We start from the raw sequence: 19,828 nt of genomic DNA on the forward strand, positions 1-19,828 counted from the left end.
CTGCAATGTTAAGTAAACCTGAAAAACCACTTTATTTGCATTTATATAGTGCTGGTACTTGCCTCCTAATGGGAGGGCTATTGCATGACAAAAGACCCTTAACAGTCTGGTAATGGCTTCTTGCTTAACATGCAAGCCACAAACTGCCAGAGAGAGCAGAAAAAAAAATTCTCTCTGGTTCCCTTTTAAAACCAACTGTTTCTCTCTGCTAAAAAGCCCTTAGCAGAGAAGAGAAAAATATAATATTCCTACTGGCTTCTGGATTCTGTCTATCCCTTAACCGCTGCACACCATATCATAACCTTAGTCCCAGATTTGGACCTTAGCGTCCAAAATATGGGGGTTAGCATGAAAACCTCCAAGCTTAGTTACCAGCTTGGACCTGGTACCTGCTGCCACCACCCAAAAAATTAGAGTGTTTTGGGGCACTCTGGTCCCCCTGAAAAACCTTCCCTGGGGACCCCAAGACCCAAATCCCTTGAGTCTCACAACAAAGGGAAATAATCCTTTTTCCCTTCCCCCCTCCAGGTGCTCCTGGAGAGATACACAGACACAAGCTCTGTGAAACTACACAGAGTGACTCCCCCTCTCTGTTTCCAGTCCTGGAAATAAAAAAGTACTTTCCTATTCCCCCAGAGGGAATGCAAAATCAGGCTAGCAAATCCAACACACAGATCTCCCCCCTGATTTCTTCCTCCCACCAATTCCCTGGTGAGTACAGACTCAATTTCCCTGAAGTAAAGAAAAACTCCAACAGGTCTTAAAAGAAAGCTTTATATAAAAAGAGAGAAAAATACATACAAATGTTCTCTCTGTATTAAGATGATACAATACAGGGTCAATTGCTTAAAAGAATATTGAATAAACAGCCTTATTCAAAAAGAATACAAATCAAAGCACTCCAGCACTTATATTCATGCAAATACCAAAGAAAAGAAACCATAGAACTTACTATCTGATCTCTTTGTCCTTACCCTTAGAAACAGAAGACTAGAAAGTAGAAACTACTTCTCCAAAGCTCAGAGAAAGCAGGAAGACAGACAAAAGACTCAGACACAAACTCCCTCCACCCAGAGTTGAAAAAATCCGGTTTCCTGATTGGTCCTCTGGTCAGGTGCTTCAGGTGGAAGAGACATTAACCCTTAGCTATCTGTTTATGACAGCATATCTACTAGCTTTTCAGTTGCTTTGTGCCATCAGATCAGGGGGCCTGCATCTGGTCCACTGGGTTGTTGGGGTTTGTTATTCTCACAATAACTGATCAATTTAATAACCATGGGGGAAGGGCAATTTCTTACATGAAGGAGAAATGCATTGTATGTTTCTAACATGGAGTGTTTTACAATTGCACACTTGCAACTGAATAAAGAAAGATTAATATTAAAACCACCAAATGCCAAGAAGTTAATTCATCTGTTGTGGCTTGGCGTCTTGCAGTCATGCTTATTAAGCTAATGGGAATTGCATTGTCTTGTATTTGATGGTTTCTAAATTAATGGGAATAATATGATTACAACAGAAGGAAGACCCATAACAAAAACATGTGTGAGCCAGTTAAAGTCACTGAGAGCAATGGGAGCATTACACCCCAGACAATCAGACTGTAGGTTTCTAGAGTTAGTCACACAAAATTTGAGGTGAAAATTTTGTCCTTTTCTTTTTGCCTCCGTTTCTCCACCTGTAAAAATGGAAAAACTGAGGTGCAGCAAGAAAAAAAGTCAAAATTAAAGCTAGTGATGCTCACACACCTTTGTAAACTGTTTTGAGCTCCTCAGATGAAAATTTCTGTATACTTGCTAAGCATTATTATTGTTATAACAGATACTACAGAGTGTGACCAATTCCACTTTGTATGGCAGGTAAAGTTAGCAAAAGCAGAGACTGAAATGGAAAAGAAAATAGTGCTACTGTGGCTAAAATGGTAATGCTATTATGACATATTTCATTGAATCATAGAAGTGTAGGCCTGGAAGACACCTCAATAAGTCATGTAGTCAGGTCCCCTGCACTGAAGGCAGGACTAAGTAAAACTAGACCATCCCTGACAGGTGTTTGTCTAACCTGCTCTTAAAAGCTTCCAATGATGGAGATTCCACAACCTCCCTAGGCAATTTATTCCAGTGCTTAACCACCCCGACAGTTAGGAAGTTTTTCGTAATATCCAACTTGAACCTCCCTGGCTGCAATTTAAGCCCATTGAATCTTGTCCTAGCCTCAGAGGTTAAGGAGAACAATTTTTCACCCTCCTCCTTTTAACAATTTTTTATGTACTTGAAAACTGTTATCGTGTCCCCTCTCAGTCTTCTCTTTTCCAGACATGCGACCCCATTTTTTTCAATCTTCCCTTATAGGTCATATTTTCTAGACCTTTAATCATTTTAGTTGCTCTTCTCTGGACTTTCTCCAATTTGTCCACATCTTTCCTGAAATGTGGCACCCAGAACTGGACACAACACTTCAGTTGAGGTCTAATCAGTGTGGAGAGGAGTGTAAGAATTACTTCTCGTGTCTTTCTTACAACACTCCTACTGATACATCCCAGAACAATGCTTGCGTTTTTTTGTTTTTGTTTTTTTTTTTTTTTTTTCAACAGTGTTACACTGACTCCTATTTAGCTCGTGATCCACTATGATCCCCAGATCCCTTTCCTCAATACTCCTTCCTAGGCAGTTATTTCCCATTTTGTATGTGTGCAACTGATTGTTCCTTCCTAAGTTGAATACTTTGCATTTATTCTTATTGAAGTTCATGCTGTTTACTTCAGACCATTTCTCCAGTTTGTCCAGATCATTCTGAATTTTAATCCTGTCTTCCAAAGCACTTGGAAGCCCTCCCAGCTTGTTATGGTCCACAAACTTTATAAGTGCCATCTGTATGCCATTATCTAAATCATTGATGAAAATATTGAACAGGACCAATCCTTGCAGGACCTTACTCAATATGTCCTTCTAGATTGACTGTGAACTACTGATAACTTTTGTCTGGGAATGGTTTTCCAGCCAGTTATGCACCCACCTTATAGCAGCTCCATCCAGACTATATTTCCCTAGTTTATTTATGAGAAGGTCTTGCCAGACAGTATCAAAAGCCTTACTAAAGTCAATATATACCACATCTACTGCTTCCCTCCATCTACAAGGCTTGTTACCCTGTCAAGGAAAGCTATTAGGTTGCTTTGACATGATGTGTTTTTGACAAATCCATGTTGATGGATACTTATCACCTTATTATCTTCTAGGTGTTTGCAAATTGCTTGCTTGATTATTTGCTCAAACATCTTTCTGGAATAATGTTTAGATATAGTGTTTAAAAATCTGGCCCTTATTTCTCCTAGCTTTAGAATTTTCTAGTATCAAAGAAACCTGTATCCTTTCTTTATATGCAGGGAGTGGAGGGAGGCTGCGTCTTTAATAATGTGGGAATGTGTGAAATTATAAAGAACTAGACTGAAGTACTGAAGGTGTGATTGTCAGCCTGGCCTGACTTGGGAATCTATTTTTACACCTACAGATTTATGAGCACAAATCATTGCAGGCACTGTACAGCTATTTAAATGTCTGCCTCTGCTTGTACCCACAGATAAGGTATTTTAGAAATCTGAATCACCTAATTTGTTCCTACATATAGTTGCAGGTGCAAAATTACACCTTGGAAAAACAAAGCCATTGTTTAAAAATCTGGCCCTTATTTAAAAAAAAACCCTACTTCTTCCCCCATCCCCAGCATGAATCCAGTAGGGAAGGCTTCTGTAGCAGAAGTAGTTTAGGATGGGGGAGTTGGCACCTTCTCCACTTCCTGCCACTCACCTCCTCTTATCCCCACTGATGTCTACTGTACCTCTTCCCCTCTACTCCATGCTTCACTGCCTCCCTGCAGCGCTGCCTGACATGTGAGCCGTTCACACTTGAGGATGGGTGGAAATGACTCACTTAAAACTGGAACCCAAATCACATCAGCTAGAAACCTGGGAAGAAATCAGCTTTGTGAAAAGGAAAAGTACTACAGTGTGATCAGTTTACTTGCATTAAAGAGAACATTATTTTAAACTAGAGAAGTTCTGTTGCTGGGATACATTATGTGGTTGACGCTAGCTGTGAAGAGGACATTTCCCATTCATTTAATGATAACTTGAGGGACCAGAACCTCAGGACCAGCTGAGGTTTACTGTGTGAAGATGCCTTTACACTTTCCTAACCAAAGGGCTGCTCTAAGTTGCGCTAGCTGGAACAGCCTCCATGGGGCCAGTTTGCTGACCCAGGATCATTGGAGTATAGCACGATTTGCCCTTGTCCTTCCCTGTCCTGTCTTGAAATGCTGCCTATACCAGAGTGTCCAAGAGTGAGTGGCATAGAACTAGCTTTATTCTACTTGGCAATTCCCCAGCTTTCTATTTAGGATTGCTCTCTGGCTGATGTACTCAATGAACAGCACTAAGCAGCTGGACAGGGGCTGGCAACTGGTCCCAGATTTTGAAGTATCCCATATTCAACATACTCTGTCAATTGTTTCAGCACAACGCTAAAGAAAAACAAATATTGTGATAAAATTGGACCTGACCACAAGAATTCTAAGGCTCGCATTGATTCTGGTGGGAATCTTTTCCCTAAGTTTTCCCAGCACAGCTAAGGTAATTGTGAGAATGCCCTCATTTCCACTGACTAGCAACCGTGTAGCTGCTACTTTGATTCTCTTCAACTTCTCTGTAAATGTGTATCTGGTTAAATAGTGATAAACCTACCTATTTTTCAAATGTGCTTGTCAGTAAGAAGGGAGATCGCTCTGTGCGGGTAGCATGTTAGTTGGACACCAGCATGGTGGTCTATTACAGCACATGCATTTTCTCAAATAAGAGAGACAAAGCCAAGACAAAAGCGGCAGTGACAAATGGTGTCCTTGCCAATGGATTTTCATTTTAGTCATTACAAGTCAGTGCTTTGTCCCTAAACTTTTGCCATTATGAAATCACAGCCCAAATGATTGTATAGTGTTTGCATGTTAAAAATGTGCTGATATCTATCCTTGAGTCCAATCATAGTTGTCAAATGGTTTTGTTTCTATAGCACTTGATTAACCGGCGTGCTTTGCTACTTCAACAGGTTGTGGTGGAGAACTCTCTGGTGCATCAGGATCTTTCAATAGCCCCGGCTACCCAAACAGGTCCCCAAGCAATAAGGAGTGTGTCTGGTACATTGACACAGCACCTGGTAGCAGCATTCAACTCACCGTTCAGGAACTCGACATGGGGTATCACTCGGACTGCAACTATGATGTTTTGGAGGTAAGAGCTTTGGTTGCAGCACTCTATGGTATGCTGGTTACGCATGTTTCTATCTGGAGCACAGAAACTAGACCTGCACTACCAGAACAAGCCATATCCTCCAATATGCTGTCTTTGATTATGGCCAATGTCAGAGTTTTCAGAGGATGGCAAAACCCCCCTATAGAAGGTGTTTTTCTTTGGCTGTCAATCTAGAGGCCCCAGTTAAGAACAGGGTCCTATTGTGCGAGGCACTGTACATGCACATAGTAAAAGGCAGCACTGCCCTGAGGACTTCTTGTCTTTAAATAAAGCATGTCACTGGGCAGATATCATAGGTATACAATTTCCTCATGCCAAAGGATAATCCACATAATGGAGTAATAGGAAGGAAGCAGCTGATTAAGGTGAAAGACCCTTGTAGAGCCCTACAGTAAGGAGATTACTGTCATAGATCATCCAATCAGCAGTGAAGGGGAACCCCTGTTCTGGAACAAATGAGGTGAGTTAATCTCTAGTAAGAAACATCTCTTGGTTACATACAGCCAAATACCCTGGTCATTTAACATTCATACACACACAGATGTAATACAACTGAACTCAGGATTCTTGATTCTAAAACAGTTCATCCCAGCTTGGAGAGAAAACTAAGGTCCCAATCCTGCAAAGATTTATGCACATGCTTAACTTTCTGCACTGTGGGTACTAGTCCCATTGACTTCAGTGTCTTTGCAGGACTGGGGCTTAAGGGAGTAGCTCCATTAACTCAGCTTCAGTAGCAGAGACAAATGCTATTGTCTAGTAGCTGATATGTCATGTTCCAACACTGATGCCTGGTTCACATACACAGGTGCACACACCAGTTCATCACAATGCCTAGAAAAGTCACACTCATGGTTATTTGATGTACTTAGCATAGCTTTCTGTGTCTGTCAAGTTATTGGGAGGGGGAAAGGATTTATGCCCCATGATTGTTGTGCACCCAAAGATTAGCTTTAGCACCGCTCAGCTTCATCACTTAAATTGTGTACAGTGGGGGGAGCTTTGTGTATTACACAAAGGATATGTTTCCTCTACAAACCTCAGTAGACCTATACTAGGTTGACTTACAGCTACCACAGTAATGACTGTGGCGGTGCATGTCCACACTACCCTCCTTGAGTTGGTGGTGCATGTCCTCATCAAGACGGCTTCCATCCACCTAGAGGGCCAGCGTGGGAAGCTGATAGCCTGGTCTCTCAGGACTGCGGGCAGCTTCCTGCCAGGAGCCTGGCTGCCCCATGGGCTAATAGTGGGCTGCCTTTTCCCTTGCAGAGGGAAGTTTCTTGCCCCCAGGGAGTGGGGTCCAGCTGCCCCAGTTTCACCCCCCTCCCTCCCCCCTCAGGGAACAGGCAGAGGGCTGCTATGGCTTCTCACCCTGGCTTCCAGCTGAGAGCAGAGGGAACCCCCCTGGGCTTCTCATACCAGATCCTGGCTGGGAGTGGGGTCCACTGTGAAATTGACAAGACAATATATGTAAGGAATGCAGTGTCTACATCAGGGGTTGGCAACCTTTGATACTCAGCCCATCAGGGTAATCTGTTAGTGGGCCGCAAGACATTTTGTTTACATTGACTGACTATCCACAGGCACGGCCCCTTGCAGCTCCCAGTAGCCACAGCTCACCGTTCCCAGCCAACGGGAGCTCTGGGAAACAATGGACAGCACCGCTTCCCATAGCTACCATTGGCCAGGAACGGCGAACTGCATTCGCTGGGAGCTGTGGGGGGCCGTGCCTTTGGACGTCAATGTAAACAAAACATCTTCTGGCCAGCGAGTGGATTACCCTGAAGAGCAGCATGCCAAAGGTTGCTGACCCCTGGTCTACGTAAACACTGTGGCACCCTAACTAGAACAACATAAGCCTTATGCCCAGGGGCAGTGGATATCAAAGGCCGTGGGAGGCTGAGACTCCCCAAACAGCCTTGCAGGGCCCTGCCTGTGCTCCATCCCGAGGCTTTCTCCTGCTTCCTGGCACTCTGCAGCTCTTCACTCATGGCCGGTGCCCTAGGTGAGCGCTGAGGTTAATGGGGGCAGGCCTGCGGCCAGGATCTCTGGGCGGCAGGAGCCAGTGCTAGTGCCGCTTGCCCACCCGGCGCACCACGGCTGGGGGGCTGCATCGCCCGCCTGGCACTCTTGGCTCTTGTGGGGGAAGGGGACAGAAGGGACAGACTAGCCTCCCTGAGCCTGTGGTTCGTCTGCTGTTCAGGCTTATGCCTCTCATAGAGGTGGAGTTATTATGTTGTGTAGTAGGGCACTTCCTTTGGGGAGGAAGGCTGTAGTGTAGACACTGACATAATTAGGTTGACGTAAGCTGCCTTACATCAACCTAACTATGTAGTGTAGACTAGCCCTAAATTTGTTACTTTCTAGCTCTTCAGATTAGAAAACACATGTACAAACTAAATTATTACCCTGGTTCAGTGGAAATAGAAGATAATGGTTAACTATCATCAAGGGCTGTTTTCTCTGCGGCGGTCTGATACAATGGTCCTACTGTATCTGAATAGCACACTACAAGTTCTGCAAAACCCTATCAGAATCTTGAAATCCCAGCCTTTGTCACTGGTGGTGCATTCAGACCAGCACTCTGCATGGCGAAAGCACACTTCAGCATTGTTTCTTTTTCAAAAACAAAGGCAAAATTGTGGAAACTTAGGAGCCTAAAGTCAGGCACCTGAAATCATATTTAGCTACCTAGCTGAAAAGGGGGGGAGGGAAATAGAATAAAATGTTGAGCTAGTGCAAATATAAATAGCAGCGTAGCTATGGTAGTACTGGTATTGGCAGTGGAGCAATGCCAAGTACAAACCCATCTGAAAACAGTGGGTGTGTACTCAGCATGGCTTAACCATGCCTCCTCTGCAGCTACCCATGTTGCTGTGCTTACATTGCTATTTCTTCTTCTCGGGCTGCCACCTTGACATGGCGGAGAAGCTGGTATATACTTAAGACCCTAAGAGCGATGCTGTCAGGTACCAGACAAAGTGCAGCCCAGTACAACACAACACAGCCCAGTATAAGACCTCAATGGCAGAGCAAGCAGATGAAGCAGGTTTTACCACTCAATGGCTCCCCCACATTAAACTCTTCATGTGCAGGCTTCTCTCACAGGAGGAACTTTTCCCCCACCTCCACCCATAAAAGTTCTGCAGTGATGTGTGAATGGTGATGGGGATAGGTGAAGTGATCACCAAGAGTCCCTAGTCACAGACCCACACACAGGCAGTGATTGCAAGATGGTCATCATGTGCCCCTGGACTGGAATGGGGGGACATTTTGGGCAGCTGTGGTTACGACTGAGCAGCCCTTTTTAGGAACCCCTCTGCTCACTCCATATGGGGAAGGGGCTAGAAAAGGTGCCCCAAACATAAGCTATTCCACCATTCTGGATAACCGTGTTCGGATAACCGCTTTTGGATGGATCACTCCCAATGCGGTCAAAAACCAAAAACATTTCTTGCAACTTGAAATGTCCATACCTAGACATGATGGCTCAAAAAGTGAAAGATCCAAATGCAGAACAGCAATCGTTGCCCAAGAACTCTTGCGGTACAACATCGACATCACTGCTTTCAGCAAGACAACATGTGAAGATGAAGGCCACTTGAGGGAAGAGGGTGGCAGTTGTTCTTTCTTCTGGAAAGGAAAACCAGCAAGCCACAGGCAAATACATGGTGTTGGTTTTGCAATCAAGAACCTTCTATTCAGTTGCCTGACTGAGCTCTCTGTTGGCATCAACGAGCGCCTTATGACCCTCCACATCCAATTGGACAATAAGTCATTTGCCACCATTATCAGTGCATATGCACCAACACTTGATGCTGATGAAGAACAGAAAGAATCCTTCTACACTGACCTTGATAAAATTCTGTCATCCATTCCAAAAATGCAGACAACTGTCATGCAGCAATCGTGGCCCAACTCTGACTTCCAACAGCACCTGCAATGCCAATGAACCTAGTCAGAAAAGGACCATAAAATAAACATCTATGAAAGATCATCCTCAACCTGGCAGGATCACCGACGAATTTGCTATTTATATTTGCACTATCTCAATGAGACCTAGCACAAGTGTGTGTACACCAGCAGGGGAATCACACCTCTAGTTCGTAGCGTAGACAGCCTAAATGTAGTTCACCCAAGTTTCAAAATATTGGCCAAAGCTTATAAAGCTCCAAGTCTCATCCACAGAGTACAGCTCCCCTCTGCCATGTAAAAGCCACTTCTTCGGGGTGCAAGAAACTGTAGATGACATTGTTTGCTGTTAAAAATACCCTTTGAAATCAGGCATTTCCAACACATGCATTCTAGAAAAAATAAACTGCAGTTTCCAGTGCTTCAGAAATGGCCCTACATCATGTCAACACTGGCCACCGTGATCGTTCTTCAGACTTCTCATGATCTGAGGGCTTCTATCAGAGAAACAAAATCCAGTTGCCTTTTAAAACGCTGCACGTACCACATCTTGAAAAGAAGTAGTTTCCTTGGCATGTGCTACAGTAAAACAAAAATGACACTTGGCCAGGGCATTTTCTTGACTTTTGATGAGGTGTTTTTACATTTTAAAATAGAAGAAATCCCTGTAGAGCAATAATGGAAGAGTTTTTCAAATTAACCTTGAAAAGAGTTTCTATTGATTTTTCTGTGTACATATTTTAATGTTTCCATTGTTAGTTATTTAATGTCCTATTTATCACCCATTAGCATTTTGTAAACTTCAGAGGGGAATTTTGTGCTGCCATAACAAAATGGGAGCGTGTATTGGCAAAATCCTGTGTTTCACTTCCAATCTTTTACTTAAATATAAAGAGCCAGGTTGATTAGATCTTAATGCCACAAGTAACTTTTTGTCTCTCCATCAAAGCCTATTCCCCTTTTACCAAGCAGTTGGTCTAAACAGGGACCAGTTTTATTCTCAGAAATCTGTGTCATGATGATAGCCGGACACATGAAAACAGCCTTTCTGTTGCTCATAACTCTGGAATGCTGACTTGATTGTAACAATAAATGGAGCTAACAGGGCAGAAGCAAAAGATAAAAACAAACTAAAACCACCAGCTTTATTGAGATGTCCAGCACCCCAATAAAAAAAAATCATGTTATCTCTAAATGAAGTGCTCTATTCAGATTACTTTGTTATTTATTTATGTTTTTGCAGCTCAGACATATTGTAGTTCTGCATGAACCACACCCTAAAATTCTTTCCATCCTTTCTCCCCACTTTTGTTTTAGACATTCATGTGGTAACTATTGGTTTTCTCCTCTGTAGCCAAAAGTAACATTTTATTGCTTTTCGTCATGGAAACACTGGCTTGTTTTTGCTGAAACCCTTTTGAAAGTATCTGATTAGTTGAACTGGCACAAAGGAGAAAAGAAAATCCACTCCTAACTGTAATAAAGCAACAATTGCTTGGCTTTGACTAGTCCTTTTGATTTTGAAACTGTACAGAAGGTAAATGTGAAACAGGCCAATAATGTAAAAGAAACCAACAAAAATTCATTTTCCACTAACTTTTTTTTCTTCCCTCTGCCTTTTTGGTTTGATGTTCTCAACAATAAGTATAACTGTTCAAGATGGGCCAAATTCATTTTACCCGGGGTGTAACACCACAGAAATCAGGGGATTTTATGTCAGGGTTGAATTTGGTCCTTGGCATGAAGGTATCCTCAGGAAAGTGGGAACACACTGAGGGCAAGTCTACATTACAGCCATACATCTGTGCAGTTGCACCACTGTACCATGTCTGGTGAAGACATGCTATGCCAATGAGAGAGCGCTCTCCCATACACATAATTGGTGGGAGAGCGTCTCCTGCTGACATAGCACTGGCGGGTACAGCACGAAATTTGCGTTGCTCTGTTGGGAGAGGGCTTTTTCACACCTCTGAGCAATGCAAGTTAGATCGACTTAGGCTGTAGTGTAGACCTCCCTGAGAATAACTTAGAGACATATGCATTATTTTCATTAGATTTGAATGACTTAGGGGATGTTTTTTATTGCCAAATATTGTTACCAGACAGGTTTAGATTTAGAACAAGGGTTCTCAACCTCTTTCTTTCTGAGGCCTCCCAGTATGCTATAAAGCATCCACGATCCACCTGTGCCACAGCAACTGATTTTCTGCCTATAAAAGCCAGCGTCGGCACTAGGGGGTAGCAAACAAGGCAATTGCTTGGGGCCCCATGCCACAGGGAGGCCCATGAATCTAAGTTGCTCAAGCTTCAGCTTCAGCCCCAGGTGTTGGAGCTCAGGGCCTAGGGCTTCAGCCCCATACAGTGAGGGTTTGGCTTTCTGCCTGGGGCCCTAGTGAGTCTGATGCTGGCCTTGCTTGACTGACCCCCTGAAATCTGCTTGTGGCCCCCCCACAGGGGTCCCCAGACCACTGAGAACCACTGATTTAGAATAGGTTTGTGGCTAGACACTGTGCTAGGACTCTGAGTCAGGGAGCGAGACTACAAGCAAGAGAAAAACTTATCACATTGTGAACAGACTTTGTTCTCATAGTCGCAGGAGTTGTTAGCCCACTCAGACATCCACACAGTGAGGTTTTAGTGCTGAAAGTGAGCTTCGAGCACAGACACATGCTTCTTTCCAAGACTGTTGCTGCTTCATTATGAAGTCCGCATTTGAACAGCAATTTCATTCATTCTGATTTCTCAAGAATGTCTTTAGTTAATTGGTGACAGAGGAGCCATTATAGATTCAAGTCATGCTGCTTCTCTCCGGAAGCCAAAAATGTGCTCCCATAAGCAAACATTCAGGCAATTAGGCTTGTGAAATCAGCCACTAAAAACAAAGACAGAAACCTCGATTTATTTGTTATTCCCCAGAGGGACTGAAGATGCAGAGTAGGAGGTGCTGCTTTGTCCTTTCTACTGAATGTTTTCACTGGCAGAAGGCCGAGTTGTCCCCCCTTGCTCCATGTCCCTAAGGGCAGGGCTGGGTGGGGCATCCCATTGTGATAGTGCCCAATGAAGCAAAATATGTAGAGCAGCCTTGCATTTAGCCTTGGTGTTTAGAGGGTGGGGGCATAGTACAGGATTCTTAAAGACTTGACTTGAACTTTGGCCTAGAGCTAGGATGACCAGACAGCAAATGTGAAAAATCAGGACAGGGAGTGGGGGGTAATAGGAGCCCATATGAGAGAGAGACCCAAAAACTGGGACTGTCTCTATAAAATCGGGACATCTGGTCACCCTGCCTAGAACTTAGACAGCACATAAAGCATTTCCAAGGCTCAAAATATCAGAGAGAGTTTGTTAAAAGATCATATTTGCTCCCATCTGCAACTAGTTTCAGAAGAGACCAGAAGTGGTAATGATACTGGAAAGTTGGTTCTTGTGGTGGTGAATTCACATGGCTTTTCTGAACCTTTTGAAATTCACCAGATTATTAAAATACTGGGACAGTTTCAGCCTGGGTTTCTACTTGTGTCTGCCAGCAAAATTCTAAGCATGAGGCCCTGGTGGTAGAAATCTTGCTGGGGTTTGTTGCCACAATTTCTTCTCACCCTCTAATGCAGGTTAGGGGCCACAGCAGCTACAGATTTTGTTGGCACTGGCTGAGAAAGGGCACAGACATTTGTTGAACAACTAGGGAATATTGTTGTAAGCTGCAGAGGTGTGGGCACTTAGTGGGTGGAGCAGGACCTTGTCTGGCGATTTGAGGTTTGGGTTGCCATCTATCCAGTTTTCACCTGCACAGTCTAAGTTTCAGCCTGTGGGTCCAGGTGACATTTGACAAGGCCCAATGTCCATTTTTTTTTCTGATCTGTGGAAACCGCTTGCTGCTAATTTGAATTTAACCCACTGATGCAAACGATTGCCACCCTTGTGAGAATGGGGACAAAGCCCAGCCAATCACAGCTTGACGCCCTGACCATCCAACCAATCACAGCCTGCAGCCCTCCTTTCCCCATCCACTCCCAACCACCCAACTGGGGAAATTTCCGAAAGTTTCTCAGACTGAAGTTTGGTGGTGTAGGGGAACTGGGCAAGTGTGGAACAAATGGGTGCATGTGCTCCCTTCCTCTTCTCTTTTGGGTGGGTGTGCTGCAAACAGAGGAGCATCTGTTTCACTTCCTTACACACTCCTACTATGTGTGCAAATGGGTGGGACCTTCTCAGGTAAATAAGGGGAGTCCCTCCCGCAATCTGGGCATCCATGTAAATGTAGGGAGGAATCCTCCTTTTTAGCCCAGACGTACATGCAAAAGTGGGAGTGCCCTTCCTCTGCTCCCCAGAATGGGTGTGCTGATGAAGCAAACCTCTCACTGTGTGTGTGTGTGTGTGTGTGTGTGTGTGTGTGTGTGTGTGTGTAAAAATAGAGAAGTTCAAATGAGTATCTGTAAATGAAGATCGCCCATGTGTGTGCAAATTGTGCTTATTACCCCTAGGATGTGTGGGCAGAGGTACCTCAGAGGTGGCAACCTTATGGCAGTAGGAGGGAGAGGAGCGAACGAAGGGGCAGAGCCTTTCATGGGGAAGAGGTGGAGCAGGGGCAGAGCCTCAAGGGGAAGAGGAAAAGCAGGAGCGGGGCCCCGGAAGTCAGGGTACCGGCCACTAGTTGGGGTGACAGTTTGGAGTAGTGGCAAATGTAGATTCAGGAGTTTACCTGGCAGGGAGTAAAGCTGAAGTAAGGGTTGAGATGCCAAGCCAAAGGTCAGGATCAGGAGTAGGGCAGGGAGTCAAAGACTCGATTAGGAGTCAAGGCTGGACTGCAACAAGACTGGAGCAAGGGCTTGAACCAGGCCAGAGAGGGACTGGAAAAAGGGCTGGAAATAGGAGCAAGGAAAGTGCAGCTGTGGTCATGATATGCATTGAACAGCTGCTGCAGTGCTTCTGCAAGACTCAGGAAGCTGACCACAGGCTTCTCTGCCCAGTCAGACAGCACTCATTTGGAGAAGGGTCATAGTGCTCATTTGGGCCTGCTGGATTGCCTAGCAACCAGAATGAGAGCCTGCTGTGCTCCTGACAACAGTAATCTGGTGTATCCTCTCAGCAGCCTCCATCCTTGGGCCCCTATTGAGTGCTGGTGGATTTTTAAGCTGTCCTCCTCTGGTACAGCTCCTGATGGAGGGCAGAGGGCCAAAACAGAGGGTGCATTTTTCAAAAGCGTGTAAGTGACTTAGGCATCTACATCCAACTTACTTTCAGTAGAGCTTAAGTACTTAGAAAATTTTACCCAGCATCTGCCCTTGCTGCAGCTGCAAGAAGCCATGCTAATGAAGGGAGGGTGAGTCTGGCCCACCAATTACAAATAAGCCCAAACCAAACCCCAGATCCAAACTTTGGAGAATTTGAAATCAAGAATCAGAATTACACAGTTTCACTCTATTCCAACTACACAATTCAAGAATCACTTGTGAAAGTGTGGAACAGTGGTAGGGGTAATGGTGGTGGGCTTGATGGCCTTCTTGTACAATACTATCTGAGAATCATGACAGATGGATTTTGGTGAGATTAACTCTGCTAAATAAGAAGCAATAGCACCCAAATGCCTGTTTTTTTGCATTCTGTGGAGATGAGAATTTTTAACAGCACCAGGAATACCTTTGTCTCTAAAGAGTTTTAGAAAGACTTCATCTTACTTCCTTGATCAAGGCCCAGTAGCTTTCAATCAGCCAATTAAATCAATGGAATTACAGAGTAAGGCACCGTCACCCTGAACAAAGATGGCTGAATCTGGCCTAAAACTAAGAAGTCATTCCAAACTCCCCTATTGAGGACAACTAATCAGCATACACTTCAGGGAAGAGATACAGACTGTATCCATGAGAGTGAGAATAGCACATGTTTATGTCCTTGCAAAAACAATGTTCTGATTGTATATAGATATAGTCTGGAGGAAATGGTGTGGAGGGGAGAGAGGGCTTAAGTTGCAGAAAAAGACTATTACTTAATGCATGGACCATGTGAAAGTTCATCTAAAATCTTGAACTCGCTCACAGACAGTGGCTCAAGGTTTTAGTGCCTCTGACAGACATCAGATGAACTTTCTGAGGATGTTTCATTGACCATGCAGGAGAAGAGAACCCCACTGTGTGGGTCAATGTGTGAAGAACCCTGTTGGTTTTGGCTATCACTCCTTAATACCCTTTGAATGACTTCTGTTCACATTATAAACACACTGAATATGAGTAGTTCTGAAACCTTTTCTTTTTCATGATCAGTTTGAGCACACTGCAGCAGTGAGTGCTTTTTTAAAAATTTGGAGTCACGGTCAATAATTTTAGGGCCTTGGGTTTTTTGAGTTAATTTTGAATGTTCATAATATAATATTTCCCAAATACTGCAAATATTAAGCAATGCCATCTGCACAGGTGATTGTGATTTACTCAGTTATGGTGAATTGTCTCTTTAAAAGGCTTTTACCTCCAATTTTTCTTCTCTTTCCAGATCTATGGTGGGCCTGATTTTCTGTCTCCAAGGTTGGCCCAACAGTGTGTTTCAAGACCAGCACAGAACCCCCTACGAGTCTCTAGCACTGGCAATGCCATGGCAATCCGATTCAAAACAAATATATATTGGAATGGGAGGGGGTTCAATGCCACTTGGCAAGAAACACCAGGAGGTGAGTTTGTGGGGCCACTGCTGATGAAAATTGATGAAGTCCAGGAAGAAGTGGGGATGAGTGAACTTATTTGGCATACGTTTTTAACCATTTCATATATTGCAGGTTTGAAAGTTTGTCTTGAACTAAAATGTTACTGCAACACTTTTCACTTTTGTGAAAAGTGGATAGGGGAAGAAAGACAAATTTTAATGGGAAAATAAATGCAGTAAATAAGCTGTATATAGAATAAGCACTTGCTGCAGCTTGTCTTGTGGGGGATTCTTCTGTCCATAACTAATCTCAAAGGCTCCTGTGTAGCTAGAAAAAAAATGGTTGGTTGTTTTTTAAATTCAATGGCCCTTTTGGTTTTAAATTACAAAGTGAAGAAAGATCTGAGAACTCAAAGTAGTTTTAAGAACCTTGCGAACTCCAAAAATATTTGGAGTGATTAGTAAAACCTTAATTCGGTAGGGTTCACCCATTCCTCATGCAATTATTTGTTCAAAGCCTCACCAGTAATCAGTGAAACAAGAAGTTTTCAAATGACAGCAGGCAAATTCCATAGGGAACACTGAAATACATGACAATACTTTTCCAAACAGTACAGAAAATCTTTTAAAAAGACACTACATTCAGAATGCTGAAAAGCATATTTAATGATTATTTACAGGCCTATATTTAGATGCTGGTTGCCAGCACCAATTTTCCAAAAAAATTGTTGGACCCTCTGATTTGCCAGAAAGTATTTGGGAACACTGAATTGCAGCTGAATTGCAGGAAATGAAAAAATTAGCAACAATTTCAAAATGTCTTTGTTGTTGAACTTAAATCCTATATTTTGCAGAAGTCACTGGCAGCTCTGCTTGTCCCTCTCCATTTGTTTTTCCTCTGTGTATTGTGTCCCTTAGACTGCAACATACAAATGAAGGAAACTGGAAAGGGACCAGAGCCCTAAAAAAAGAATCCAAACCATAAAAAAAAGAAATCTCTCCTTTTTGCGTATTTCCTTTCACAAAGTACATGATTTCTGTATATGGCTTTGCTGCAACTGACAGTTACTTTCAGAAAGGAGGTTCTGGAAGTGACTGGCAATCCAATAAGTCATAGGGATATTGTGCACCGAAGCACTCGACTATTCAGTAATAAACTGATGACTGTTGGCCTGCTATGCCAACCTCCACATCCCATTGTATGGGTTCCAGAGCACCCTTCCCCTCACACTGTCATGACAAGCTTAGCTACATTCTGTTCCCTTTGAAATGAAAAATGCCTGGCTAATGTGCTCGGCCTTGGTAATAAAAGTGAAGACCAAAGTTTTCAAACTTGGATACCTAAAATTAGGTACCTAAATCCAGAGATGCTTCGTTAATAGTGTGAAGTCCATGTGGGTGTACAGGACCTCTGAAAGTCAGCTCACTTGCAGTATTTAGATGCTGAAATGGATATTTAAGTCCCTAACTTTAGACACCCACGTTTTAGGTTTCAGTTCCTATATCTCCCATGTGCCCATCATAGAATGGGCCCTGTAGTTGTTGTTCAGATATAACTTTTGTGAAATATAAATTTCCTTTCCTTAGCCTCCTACATAGATTTACATTGTTAGACTTGGCATACTTCTGGTTCTGTGTGGCTTCCTGCTCTGTGAGAATTATTGGAAGAGGGAGAAATCAAAATGCATTCATAAGCACCCACATAACTGCAAGGAGGGTACTGCTTCAAGGGCGTGCATGGTGCCCTCCAGTTCTTTTCTGTGAGCTGGGACCTAGGAGCTGAGCTGACTTGATTCTATCAGATTGTTTTCCTTCGGAGATTTAGAGAACTATTTTTACAAATGTATTAGTTCTTCGGATTGTATAAGCATAATTTACGCAAACAAACTTCAACAGATGCATCATCTGGCACATACTAACTGCCAGTACTCTGTATTCACAGTTCAAGCTCTGTGACTGCCCACAAAGTTATATGGGATTGTTTCTGTTCCCTGATTGGATAACCAAACTGGGATGAACTACAGTACTGCTGCCTCCACCTAGAACAAATTTCCTTAAATTAATCTTGACTTGGGAGATAAGGGTCTGAGATTTGCTTTCCATGAATGCTGACATGAAGAAAACTGCATCTAAGGCTGCCCGTGAGGGCACAAAAACCATCAAAGTGAAAGTATATTTAGAAGTCATCAAAATGTTTGAGCGAAATTTGCGTCTACACAGAGAGTCAGTGCAAGGCCTGTGTTCCACTTCATCCTGTGTAAGGCCATGTCTGCGGTACAGCGGCTGCAGCTGTGCCACTGTAGTGCCATAGTGTAGACCAGTGGTTCTCAAACTCTTTTTTTTTGCGGACCACTTGAAAATTGCTGAGGGTCTCAATGGACTACTTAATGATCTTTCCAAATGTTGTTTGTACCTTTAGCTAACTATTGAAAGCGCTTTGGAATAAAGAGCTATATTAAAAAAAAGTTTTTTTGTTCTACAGATAAAAGCACAGAATTTGTATTTTAATATCAGTACTCTTACCTTTCTAATGTGATGGATGTGCCCTCTACCCATGCCACAGCAGTCCCCGAGCTGGGCCTGGGAAGGAAGGTCATCTCTCCCTGGCAGCCGCAGCTCTGGAGCTGGGGAAAGTCACCTCTTTCTCTGGCTGCCGCAGTCCTGCACGTCCCAAATTCCCCCCACCCCCTCTACTCACCTCACCCTCCCACTTACCCACCTCCCAAGGCCACCACCTCACCTTACATGTCCTAAATATTGGGACTGTCCCTATACAATTGGGACATCTGGTCACCCTATCTATGGAGGAGAGATAAGACTCAAGGTTGTTCTTATGTTTTCAGAAATGCTTTTCCCACCCTCTACTTACATTACTCCTAATCTTTGATGCCATATCCAAACATTCTGATACTGGTGTGGAAAATTATTTACAATTGCATTTACAATAGCTAGAATAAATGGCTTAAAGAACATCAACCCTCAGCTTCAGCACATAAGCCAACCACTAGCTGCTTTGGGTAGGAAGAAATTTCCCTCATAGGTACAGGTGTTGTATAGTTGTCAATTATGAAAGTTTTACACTTTCCACTTAGCCATCTGGCACTGGTCTGGTCAGAGACAGGATACTGGGCCAGATGCAGTAGTGGTCTGATTCAATTTAGTGATTCCTGAATCCTTAACAGAAAAATAAGAAACTCAAGATATTTAGATGTTTAGGTGAAAAGTCAGCTAAATTCTTGCTAAGGATAAATGAGCTTTTTTTTTTGATAGATGTTGATTACACCCTTTCCAGGTTGTGGAGGAGTTTTCCAAGCTTCCAGTGGTGAAATCCATTCTCCAAACTACCCTCAACCTTACAATGACAACACTGATTGTGCTTGGGTTATCCAAGTTGACCACAGCCATCGTGTTTTATTGAACTTCACAGATTTTGACATTGGACTTCACCAATCATGTGACTACAACAATGTTGCTGTAAGTAACAATGGATGTTTCAAGTTTCCTTAACAAGTCTTGGGGAAACATTTGCAAAGGAGGAAATTTACTATACAATCCAGGCTGCAGTTGGTTTCAGGATATTTGCCATGCAATTATGTTCTGCATTTATTCATTTAAGAGCTACATCTCAAATTTAAAACTATATTAAATCTGTGGTACAGCTCTCTTTGCTCCACCAGTGATGGCATTCTCCCATAAGCTGCCAATTACACATGGAACATGCTTCCCTGGCATCCCAGAGCACCTTTAGAGAGACATGGCACACCTGTATGATGGTGCTGTATCCTTCCCCACATTCTTAGAGGCTGTGTGTGCCCCACAAGTGCATTGAGTGAGCATTCCCTGCACAGACAGGAATCTGACTATGATTTGCCCTCTCATGGGATAAGCTATGACATAAGTTCATTGCATACTCTGAGACACCTTGGTCACCCATATAATGGCATGCCCAGATAGAATTTGTTACAGAGTTGTTGAGGGATGTCT

At 43.3% G+C, this 19,828-nt stretch overlaps 1 protein-coding gene across 1 annotated transcript in view; it reads left to right on the forward strand.

Moving 5' to 3' along the window:
• The window catches only part of CUBN (cubilin), a 225,433-nt gene that overhangs the window by 96,647 nt on the left and 108,958 nt on the right, over positions 1 to 19,828 (forward strand). Inside the window, exons 29-31 of the mRNA XM_050937633.1 lie at positions 5,097 to 5,278; positions 15,698 to 15,872; positions 19,137 to 19,318. Coding sequence (XP_050793590.1) covers positions 5,097 to 5,278; positions 15,698 to 15,872; positions 19,137 to 19,318 — 539 coding nt within the window. The remainder of the gene's footprint in view (positions 1 to 5,096; positions 5,279 to 15,697; positions 15,873 to 19,136; positions 19,319 to 19,828) is intronic.

Source organism: Gopherus flavomarginatus, chromosome 2 (assembly GCF_025201925.1).
Source record: "Gopherus flavomarginatus isolate rGopFla2 chromosome 2, rGopFla2.mat.asm, whole genome shotgun sequence".
NCBI lineage: Eukaryota > Metazoa > Chordata > Testudines > Testudinidae > Gopherus > Gopherus flavomarginatus.